General features: G+C 37.0%; 1 protein-coding gene across 1 annotated transcript; it reads right to left on the reverse strand.

Annotated features, from left to right (window-relative positions):
• Positions 1-900: 900 nt before the first annotated feature.
• Positions 901-7,291, reverse strand: LOC129431824 (scavenger receptor cysteine-rich type 1 protein M130). The gene is made up of 8 exons (XM_055189899.2): positions 6,170-7,291; positions 5,743-6,081; positions 5,326-5,634; positions 3,718-4,029; positions 3,202-3,501; positions 2,680-2,982; positions 2,367-2,461; positions 901-1,370 (listed from the first exon to the last, which is right to left on the reverse strand). The coding sequence occupies exons 1-8, from the start codon at positions 6,201-6,203 to the stop codon at positions 1,287-1,289; spliced, it is 1,776 nt and encodes a 591-aa protein (XP_055045874.2). The 5' UTR covers positions 6,204-7,291; the 3' UTR covers positions 901-1,286.
• Between the last annotated feature and the right edge of the window lie 4,980 nt (positions 7,292-12,271).

The raw sequence follows: 12,271 nt of genomic DNA on the forward strand, positions 1-12,271 counted from the left end.
ATTGAACGGGTAAGTCCAAGAAGGCTTCTATGTCATTTTGCCATATTGAAAAACTATAATAGCAGAGAGTGACAAAAAGCACTAGCCTACCGCAACGCGTTTTCGTTCAGAACACGTGAACCAGTTGAAATGGACAAGGAGATCAGTGAGTACATAACAGCTAGCCTGGTTCTAACAGACTCTTGTACATTTCATTTGTACAGACAGTCTAGCCTCTCTCCATTGAGAAACGTTTACTTCCTTGTAGGCGGGTTCTCTGTTAAAGTTCAACACTATTGGATCTGCCCAGAGTCACTCAGGATCTGCCATAGGCAATTGCTAAAGTGTGGTCGTGACGTATATCATGCTCCGAAACCGACCGGAAACAACAAGTCCAAATGATCAGACCAACAAAACTTAGCAAACATTGTTTTTGCTCCGGCTTTAACTTCTATATATTCGTCAGTTTTGCAACAACGGATCAAATAGCTTTTCTCACGTCTTTCTCCGCTGCCATTAGTGAATTACAACTCAAACTGACGCACAACATCAACGTCATCCTTCCCAGCCACTCTCTCTGTTCGCTGATTGGTCCTACAAAAATTTGATTTCTCGAAATGCTAGAAAAGACCGAAATCCCAGACGTAGTTCTTAAGGAAAATGAAATTGAGCAGAAGTGCGTAGAAGGGCGCAGCCAGGCTACATAACGGCTACCGTAGTTGCAACACACATTCGGAAAAGCGAGACGCTAGAGACCACTATTTGTCTGATGGCAAAATACAATTTCACCACTAGATGGGGGTAAATCCTACTTATTGTCCCTTTAAACTAAACTTCGAAATAGGCTTGAGATGCAAACCAGTGACTGTAGCACAAATTGAGACAACTGAATGTATTTTATGAATGAAACAACAACAAGAGTGCAATGAAACAACAATGGCATTTAATTGACAGACATATTATATTAGATATACTGTATGGATATAAATGTAAAGCAGTAAATGTTTAAAAAAATTAAATGGTGACTTAACATGTATGGCTGTTCTTATCACGTTGTGTTAACAAGTTATGTTAAGAGGCTTACAATAAAGCAAAGTAAATAAAGATATTTTCCTGCTATAGGCTTACTGCAATGTTTTAAACAGCTCGCAACAATTTTACATCTATGTAACAGATTGGGCATATAAGCTTTATTTTTCTACTGTATCTGATCAATGACCTGTAGAAAGCCATACACCTGATCGGATTGAGTCAATTAAGAGTATGCCTTTACAAGTACAACTATAAACTTATCAGGCCTCAATAACTTATTTTGGCTGGAAGATGTTTCCATTGGACAGAGTTTTCCATCTGAGGGTGAAATTCCCCTGTGCTTGTAGCTTCTCCGTTATCTGTGAGATTCAAACAGAAAGATAGACTTATTTATTTATTATTTCATGACCCTATTCTGGCATCTATGGCTACTCATGGGGAGGACCAGGTGATCTACACACAAGTTAATCTGTACACAAGTTGGGGAAATGCTATTTAAGGTACATTCACATTATAAGCAATTTTTTCGTCTCTTTCAATGAGGTCGTTAGGAGGCGTTTCTAAATCTGGTTGTCATAAACAAATGTACTGTCTCCAGTAACTGACAAGAGACGAATGACGTGAACTCCACTTCATTCTCACTGGAAAGTCGCTCATAATTTGCATAAAGTTAAACTTTTCTCAACTTTGTTGCGCGACTGGACATGCCCCATCCAGTCGCCAACTGTTACTGTCACTGGTGTCGCCGGAAGTCGCCAAGCTTTCATTGAAATGAATGAGATTGCGTCGCTCTGCTACTGCTAGTCGCTGCTAGTCTAAATTAGGGTGGCCATTCGTGCCAGTTCCGCCGGACACGTCCCGAACATGTTTTCGGGTTCATTCTCCGGAAGTCGCGTTGCTCGACCCCATACGTCATCGAGGTTCTCACATTTCAGTTAAAATACATTCGAAAATTTAGATTTATTTCTTTTAAGACATACAATCATTGTAGTTTTATTCTTACCTTGAAATGTAACGGTTGCTTTTCTGAAATTAAACCCGAAATATTAAACCTTGATGACGGACGTGGTCGACCAACGCGACATCCGGAGAACGAACCTGAAAACATGTTCGGGACGTGTCCGGCGGAACTGGCACGAATGACCACCCTAGTCTGAATGCAGCTTTAGTTTCTCCAATTCACCTAACCTGCATGTTTTGGGACTACAGGACGTGGACACGGAGAGAACATGCTCCACACAGAAAGACCTCCTGACAGTCAGATTATGAACAGTACAAATTACATTTAATAGCAGGGAACACCATCAGAGAGAGTGAGAAAGTTTTCAGCTAGAAACTATAAAGCTCCTGGTTACCTTTTCCAAAATGACCTTTCTGAAGACAAGGTCATTTAGGTCTACTGCAGGGTCACTTGTCACCTTAATTCTCATTGTAAATTTAAAAGTCACATCTGCAAGAGAAATTATTTGATTTCATATGTATTAATTCTATATGCTATAACTACAGTAATCTTTATATTCATTACTGTTCCGTACAAATTTCTTATTTTGCATAACCATATCATATACAAGTATTAAACTATAAAGTATCGGAAAATTGTAGAGATTAAAAAAGGCCTATTTGTACATTATTTTAATTCAGGCAAAGATCCAACAAATTAAGCTTTACCTTCACATACGACTCCCACATGACTTTCAGGACCACAAAGGTTGTTTCCTAATTCAGAGGCGCATTGCATAAGTGAATTCTCGCTTCCATTACAATTAACGTTTTTCATCCATGTCTGTTGCACCACCTGACCAAAATAAGCATTCGACTTTGCCTCCACATATCCTCTGCATCCCAGCTCTCTACAAACCACCGAGGCATCCGTTTCATCCCAACTGTCATGACACACTGCACCCCACTGTCTCTCATGAAGAACCTGCACGGCTCCAGAACATCTGCTGGGTCCATTTACTACCTTTATTGCTAAAGTCAAGTTGAAGTACCACAATTAATATATGCCCGGCACTAATACACAACTGTGGGCCTTATAGTTTCTAAAAGAATTAGCTTAAACACACTGTGACACTATCAATATTTCTTGTCTAATAAACTCCTATAGTACATATAAATGCTTTTGAAGTTAAAAATGTATAAACAAGCCCTTTCTTGTACTACAAAGTTTTAATATTGTTTAATACTCACTTCTGCATGTGACTCCAGCATACCCGCTTAGTAAACAGCTGCTTGAAAACCAGACACTTGCACAGCTCATCAGTGTAGACTCATTCCCAGCACAGTTTACATTACTTATAATTGCTGGATCTAATAAAGATGATGAAAGGCTAATCACATGTGAAACGTCTCCACAGCCCAGTTCTCTACAGACCACTGTAGCTTCTGATAGATCCCAGCCATTGTCATAACACACTCCTCCCCACTGATCATTATGATAAATCTCAACCCGTCCAGAACAAGAGTTGGGATCAGTCAGCCTAATTGGGTCTAATCGCCATACAAATAAAAAAAGCACACATTAGAAGCTATTAAAAAACATATTTTGCTTAAGCTAGGCTCACAGTACAGGATTCTCTGCCCTATTTTACCTTGATTGAGCCCAGCTTTAAATTAAAATAGATGAGATCTTACACACATGCCCATTATAAGCATGCTGTAATGTTAATTCAATTGCAGTATTGAAATTAAAAGCATTCAACTTACATTCACAGATAACTCCGGCATCCTTCTCATGTCCACAATCGTTTACTCCCCATGGCTCTGATGTACAGTTTCTAACTGTACTTTTGTCAGTATTTGAGCAATCTAAATCCTTTATCCACACCGGTCCTGAGCCCTGGCCAAAATAGGCACCTGTCTTTTCCTCTATGGCAACCCCACAGCCCAGTTCTTTACATACCACTGCAGCATCTGACAGATCCCAGTTATCATCACACACTGTTCCCCATCGTCCATCATGGTAAACCTCCACTCGTCCAGAACAAGAGTTACTGCCATTTACCAACCTGATATGGGCTTGATGGTCACAAAGAGAAAGTGAAATTTAAACATTAGAGATGTGAAAACACATACCTACAGTGTGTTATCACTACTATTTGATCAGTGGCATAACAAAAATAAAGAAACGCATATACAGTGAGGAAAATAAGTATTTGAACACCCTGCTATTTTGCATGTTCTCCCACTTAGAAATCATGGAGGGGTCTAAAATTGTCATCGTAGGTGCATGTCCACTGTGAGAGACATAATCTAAAAAAAAACAGAAATCACAATGTATGATTTTTTTTAAACTATTTATTTGTATGATACAGCTGCAAATAAGTATTTGAAAATCTGTCTATCAGCTACAATTCTGACCGTCAAAGACCTGTTAGTCTCCCTTTAAAATGTCCACCTCCACTCAATTTATTATCCTAAATTAGATGCACCTGTTTGAGGTTGTTAGCTGCATAAAGACACTACAGTAAAGTAATACACTAAGACGTCATGGTTTGAAATCCCCTGCTTAAACCAGCACATTTCCAGGCCCGTCTTAAGTTTGGCAATGACCATTTGGATGATCCAGAGGAGTCATGGGAGAAAGTCATGTGGTCAGATGAGACCAAAATATAACTTTTTGGTCATAATTCCACTAAACGTGTTTGGAGAAAGAAGAATGATGAGTACGATCCCAAGAACACCATCCCTACTGTGAAGCATGGGGGTGGAAGCATCATGCTTTGGGGGTGTCCTTCCCTCAGTTAGAGCATTGAAGATGGGTCGAGGCTTGGTCTTCCAACATGACAATGACCCGAAGCACACAGCCAGGATAACCAAGGAGTGACTCCGTAAGAAGCATATCAAGGTTCTGGCGTGACATAGCCGGTCTCCAGACCTAAACCCAATAGAGAATCTTTAAAGGGAGCTCAAACTCAGCGACAGGCCAGAAACCTGACTGATCAAGAGAAGATCTGTGTGGAGGAGTGGGCCAAAATCCCTCCTGCAGTGTGTGCAAAACTGGTGAAAAACTACAGAAAACATTTGACCTTTGTAATTGCAAACAAAGGCTACTGTACCAAATATTAACATTGCTTTTCTCAGGAGTTCAAAAACTTATTTGCAACTGTATCATACAAATAAATAGTTAAAAAATCATGCATTGTGATTTCTGGATTTTTTTTAAATTATGTCTCTCACAGGGGACATGCACCTACGATGACAATTTCAGGTCCCTCCATGATTTCTAAGTGGGAGAACCTGCAAAACAGCAGCGTGTTCAAACACTCATCCTCCTCACTGTATGTGCAAGATGTTGTGGTGTAAGTAACTTACACTGACAAATGACACCAGCAGTGGTTAAGGAGATAGCGACAAGTACATCTACCGGTCCATTATTAGATGCACAGCTGCTCAGCGTCGTCTCGTTTCCGATACATTGTACATCTTGCATCCATATTGTGTTTGATCCAAAGTAACTGCCTTTCTTCACCTCTATAACATCTCCACAGCCCAGGTCTCTACAAACCACTGCAGCATCTGCAGCATCCCAGCCATTATCACACACTGCATCCCACTGATTATCATGAAAAACCTCCACTCGCCCAGAACAAGAGTTGATGCCATTCACCAACCTAATATTGGCTAACGTCCATGTGAATAAGATGGTATGAGGGAATGCCCGGAGGAAACATTTCAAACCATTATACTAAAAGATTTAAAAAAACATTTTGCTGAAATTAATTTACTTACGCATACAAATAACTCCAGCATCTTTGTTGTGATCACACGCTGTTGTTTGGCCTTTCTCTGCGGGACAATCTATCAGTTTGGATTCAGTGTCAACACATTCAGCTTTATTCATTAATACCGGTAATGAGCCCTCTCCAAAAAATGCATCTTTTTTGGGTTCTATAAGCGGTCCACAGCCCACTTCTCTACACACCACCTCAGCATCAGGATTGTCCCAGTCATCATGACACACAGTTCCCCACATTCCCCCATAGAAAACCTCCACTCGCCCAGAACAAGAGTGGGATCCATTCACCAGTCTGATCGAAGCAGCTTTAACAGGGGTGATATGACTCGAAACTGTGTGACACAGTGATAAGAAAAACCTGTGAAATTCACTCTCACCTTTCACATTTTTTGACAAATCTGTGTTTGTTTCGTAACTTACTTAAAAGTAGCCACACTTTTAAATGGTACAGCATACTCTTTTAAACAAAACTGGGAAATGATAATACAGGTTAACTAGGTTAATTTTGTTCATCATCATCATTATGAATACAGTATGAACTAATTCAGACATTTATACAACATACATAAAGAAAAGAGGATTATTTAAAATCAAATATACAGTAAATATATTTAAAAACCAAACTGGTACTCACCTGCACGATTCCACTAAAAATCAGGATTACAAATGTTTTGCAGCATGTATTATATCATGTTATACAGTACATTCGTATGGGCACATGCAAAGTCAGAATGCTTTCCATTTCTATTGGTCTAGCCTTTGGGGATGTTCATTTCAGATTTGGTAACCAAATTGTCATTTCACAAATGACCACTGAGAAATTAAAATATTTTCTTTTATTGTTGTGGTATTCATGCAAATGATCAAGTCTTCATGAGAACACTTGTGTAGTTCTTCTTGACGGACAATACATTTACCAATGTTGTTATCTCCCACTTTTGTCTAGAGTCACAAAATATTATTGTTAATATTAAATATACAAATAATCGATACTCTCATTCTGGCGTAATAATTAAGGACTTTGCTGTCGTACCATGGCTGCAGGAGGCGCAATGATATTACGCACTGCCCGACAATAGTCCCATGCTATTGAAATTTACCAAGGGGACTACTTTCAGGCACTGTGTAATAACATTGCACCTGCTGCAGCCATGGTGGTACCGCCAGACACGGAGATCGGCTGAATGGATCCAACAATAGTAAAAATCAAATATAGGGGAACTGGAAAATTAGATATTTATATATATATAGATAGTTTTATAAATGTTGCATTAAATGACATTGTTTTATTTCATTATGTAAGGTTTCATGTAATGTTCAAAACGCAATTGTTAGTAATAGATGTTACAGTATCAGTCCAGCACAGAATTAAGTGTTCAGATTAACAAACTTACCACACTGTAAAAAATCCAATTAATGAAATGTTGGATGGGCAAAAATATATAAATTAAACCAATTTTCTTGTTTGGGCTTAGTTGAGAAGACATATTATTTTAAGTCTACATAAATCTGTGTTTAAAACATTAAATGAATGGTTATTTTCAAATTGATTGAAAATTCTGAGTGGCTATGTTGACTTTACTAATTAAGACAAATCTGGTCATTTTGTGGAGTTATGTGAGCTATGTTTCCTGACAACAAAATGCTCATAATATTACTGTTATTTGGTCACAAAATGTAATTGTAAGAGTTGTTCAGGCGTGAATGTATGTACTTTAAGCTTAAATATGCGGTCGGTTAATAAAGATAGCGTCTATTTAAAAATGTGCTCGGACACTTTCGGACGGAGAAGAGCTCCAGATGAGCTCCAGAAAATTACCGGCGCTTAAGCGCTCACACCCCGCCCAGCGCAGCCTTGCCTCGGCAAGCCCATCAGAAATCGACTGCTGGCTCTGATATCTCTGTGGCGTTTAAACATGTGATTTAATTCATTTTAATTTCTTATACTTAATTATAAAAGGTTTACCGGTATGTTTTAAATCATATTTTAGGATTGCACTTAACTAATATCGCTGTTGAATGATATTTCATATCTTTCACATTTGTTATAACCGGACTGCGTCCTACCTGCGAATTTGAACTTCAGAGCTGAAGGAGCGAGTGGAGAAATAGTCCCAATATCATAACAATCTTAAATAAAACTTCTAAATATACCCGTGTGTGTACTCGTGTACGTGCGTGTGTGTGCACGCCCGCGCGCTCTCGCGTGTGTGCATGTATGTATGTATGTATGTATGTATGTGCGTGCGTTTGTGTGTTTTGAATTTAAAATGTTTTAACTCGGAAGGATCCGGATCACAGGTCATTTCATCTGAGATCAATCCGCACGCAACAGCCAGAATCACTTAATGATTCACACGACACCACAAGTCATCAGCTGTTTCCTCAAGTTCACGTCAGGTAAGTGGTTGTAATTAAATGTTAATTTTGGAATATATTAATCGGCAAAGACGCAAATACTCGACATTTTTGTAATGATATTTTTGTAAAGATATATTTAAAAGTGTGTTGTGTTATGTGTCCGGAGTAAAGTGGAGCTATTTTAGTATAGCTGGATATAACGTTAGGTGGTTTACCGGACAGGGTTTAGAACTCGTCTTTATTATAATTGGGACATTTTTACAAACAAACCTTATAAAATACAATACTGGCGTGCATTTTGAGACAAAACAATAGTACGTTACTCATATGTTAAGAGATGTCAGTATTTTAGTCAGTGATAAGCCCTGTCCGAGAAAACCGCCCAATAGTGTTAATTATGTGTGATGTCTGAGGGAAATTTGGCCTAACGTTAACGTTATTTTAGGGAATAAAGTTTTTTTACCGTCAAGCTTTATTATATTAAACATGTTATTTATGTATGTGTGTGTGTGTTTATATTCCTCTGTTTATTAAACCAGAGTGGTGATGATGTGGAGAGGCAGACCAGAGGGCTGAAGAAAGTCTCCTAAATGACCCTGCAGATGTTCTGACTGGCTTTGGAGTGCTTTTTGGACTGTCTGTTTTATGCCCTCTATTTAGAGAAGACTTAGTTCTGTATGTTCAGTCTGTATGATAAGTGAATAAGTGAATTAAAAGCTTTTGTTTTTATGTGACTGAAGTTAATTATTTTGTTAACAACACCAGCATCAATTATTTGATAAATAATTTAAAAATGTTATTAAAAAATCCAAAATAATAAATATGAATTGAAGTAACACATAAAACATTGAGTGAATGTCATTGACAGGCGACTGCACTGCCCTGTGTCTAATTTAGATGTAGACTAATTTACAAGTAGTTGAAAACATTAGAGATATTGTTAGTAATCAGCTGGAAAAAATATATAACACTGGACTAGTGGTTTTTGGATATTTTACTGCAAATATCTTACAAATTGTACCATTAATATTAGTAAGGCTTACAATGCGTAACCTATGAATCACACTTATACACTGCTTTAAATATTATTCAAAACACAATGTGCTGCTTGAAGGATTTGTTCTGCACACTAAATAATGTCAAGTACACTGTAAAAAAAAATGCACCATGAAGTTAATAAATACAACTTGGTTTTGCTAGTCAACTCAACCTAAAAGTTTTGACCTGTGATAAGTTGACATAAAAACAAGTTGAAATTGTTTAACTTAATTTGTTAAGAAACAAAAAATGTATCCTAATTTTAAGGTCAATGAAGACAAAAAGAACAATGATATCCCAAAAAATACCTTAATCTTATAATCAGAGCCGAGACAATAACAAAAAAAATAGTTTCCAGTCAAAAACAAATTTGATTGAAGATGCAGATTAAGGTGTCGTCTGCAACTTCTGGAAACAAAAGATAAATCAAGTGCCTGTAAGGTCAATATAATTTGTGCGAATTTAACTCAGCTTTATTTAAGTATTTGGTCAGATAAATTTGTGTTTTTTTTTTTTAAGTGCATTGTAGATTTAAAATACATGCTGATGGTCTCAATAGTACTTTATAAGAGTAGGACACAAAAATATTACTTTAAACCATTTATGTATTTGGCACATGTTTTTTTCCAAAGCAACAGGGTATACATTGTATTAGTATGTGTGTTAAAGGAATAGTCCATTTTCTTAAAAGAAAAATCCAGATAATTTACTCACCACAATGTCATCCAAAATGTTGATGTCTTTTTTTTGTTCAGTCGAGAAGAAATTGTGTTTTTTGGGGAAAACATTGCAGGATTTTTCTCATTTTAATGGACTTTAATAGAGCCCAACATTTAATACTCAACACTAAACAGTTTTTTTCAACGGAGTTTCAAAGGACTATAAACGATCCCAAACAAGGCATAAGGGTCTTATCTAGCGAAACGATTGTCATTTTTGACAAGAAAAATAAAAAAAATGCTCTTTTAAACCACAACTTCTCGTCTAGATCCGGTCGTGATGCGCTAGCGTGACCCGACGCAATACGTCAGGACGTCAAGAGGTCACAGAGGACGAACGCGAAACTCCGCCCCAATGTTTACAAGTGTGTTGAAAGAGGACCGTTCCTACGTTGTTGTATGTCAACTGATAATAATTAATGTCTTTGTGTCAGTTTATTGTTTACAATGGTCCGCAAATGTGCGTTTTATATATGAAGAGTTTGGTTCCAAAACGCAATAAATCGGAAGATAAGCACCAGTCTCACGAGTGCTTCGCGTAAATTATTAGATGTTGATGACAATCTTTCCCGTCACAGAAAACAACCACAGGTTTATCAATGCCATTAAAGTATTATTTAGCTTTTGTTTGTTGATCACGAAGTACAAAGTAGATGAGGAAAACTTGGACTCCGTGTACTCAGCGCGCCACCATTGTTTGTGAACAGTGCGTGAACGGTGGGCTGTAATTTCTGGAATGGATTTATTGCGTTCTGTAAAAAAGGAGGAGTGGCGTTTATCGCATTTTGGGAAAAAGGGAGAAAAGATGACAGAATAACACAGCGGATATTGGATTTTGGGGAAAATTAATTATTTACTTTTAAATACTGACCTGATATAATACTGATTTTGGCAGTAACTCATTTTTTTCAAAAATGGCGTTTATCGCGTTTTGGAACCAAACTCTTCATATGTAACACGTGACCTCCCTACATCACTACGCATTTACGTTAGGTCGCACTGGACCGGACCTAGACAAAAAGTTGTGGTTTAAAAGAGCATATTTTTTATTTTTCATGTCAAAATTGACAATCGTTTTGCTAGATAAGACCCTTATGCCTCGTTTGGGATCGTTTATAGTCCTTTGAAACTCCGTTAAAAACTGTTAAGTGTTGAGTTAAGTATTAAATGTTGGGCTCTATTAAAGTCCATTAAAATGAGAAAAATCCTGCAATGTTTTCCTCAAAAAACATAATTTCTTCTCGACTGAACAAAGAAAGACATCAACATTTTGGATGACATGGTGGTGAGTAAATTATCTGGATTTTTCTTTTAAGAAAATGGAATATTCCTTTAACTCTGTTCAAACAAATTAAATTTTGCGCTGCTAATGTAATGCTATACCACTGATCCGAGTACCAAATATACACCAAATATCTTAGGTGGCAAGTTTCCCAGCCTTAGCCTCTATAATCCCATTGAATGCAGTTCATTTTTATAAACTCAACCATTTTGCATTTTTCTTTTCTTTCTTTTTAATGTCAGTATTTGTATAATCAATGTACATTTACCTGCCAATGAACTATTCAAGAGCAAATACGTTTGGATATAATCAAATATAATCACTATAGTCACTGCTGGTCAAGTTTCTTGTGATAGAAACACAATTTACAGAATGCATAAGAACCAAGAGTATAGACAAGCTACATAAGATCATATAAGATGTTACTCAGTAATTTAAAAAATGTTCACAAACATAAAGGATGCTACCCGCTGATCTTGCATTACAAGACTTAAGACAAGGTATGACTTGATGTGTACACATGTATGTATAGGTTTTTACTTGCATTACTGTACTGGACAAACACAAGCAACAATCCAAGCTAAATATACATAACAGATTCATGTTTAAACTATCTACCTCAATAATCAATTAAATCTACTGCCACAAATCTATATAGCACAAATCCAGTTTTGACATTTGTAAGCAGGCATGCAAGGTTGATACCTGCCACCTGAGTGAAGGTAAGGCCCAAAACTGTTGCAGCAGTATGAAAGACATTGTCATTTACAAAGTCTAGAGTCAGAAAATATATTTTTTTTTAAATTAAGTTGGAAAGTTTAAAAGTTCAGTGTTTCTTCACTCAAGTCATTATGGACCTTTTGCTGACATTATAATCTAAAACATAAACCGTGAGAGCAAAGAAGACAGGACATGAAGACTGTTCGATATAGTTATAAAATAATTAATAGTTATAACATATTATTATTTCATTTCTTATGTGTTTGCCTTTAATATAAGTAAGGCTTACCTAATGTGTAACCTATGCATCACACTAATAGCTGCTTTAAATATTATTCAAAACACAATGTGCTGCATGAAGGATTTGTTATGCACACTAAATAATGCAAAGTATTTTGCATT

The sequence above is a fragment of the Misgurnus anguillicaudatus genome, chromosome 1 (genome assembly GCF_027580225.2).
Source record: "Misgurnus anguillicaudatus chromosome 1, ASM2758022v2, whole genome shotgun sequence".
Lineage (NCBI taxonomy): Eukaryota > Metazoa > Chordata > Actinopteri > Cypriniformes > Cobitidae > Misgurnus > Misgurnus anguillicaudatus.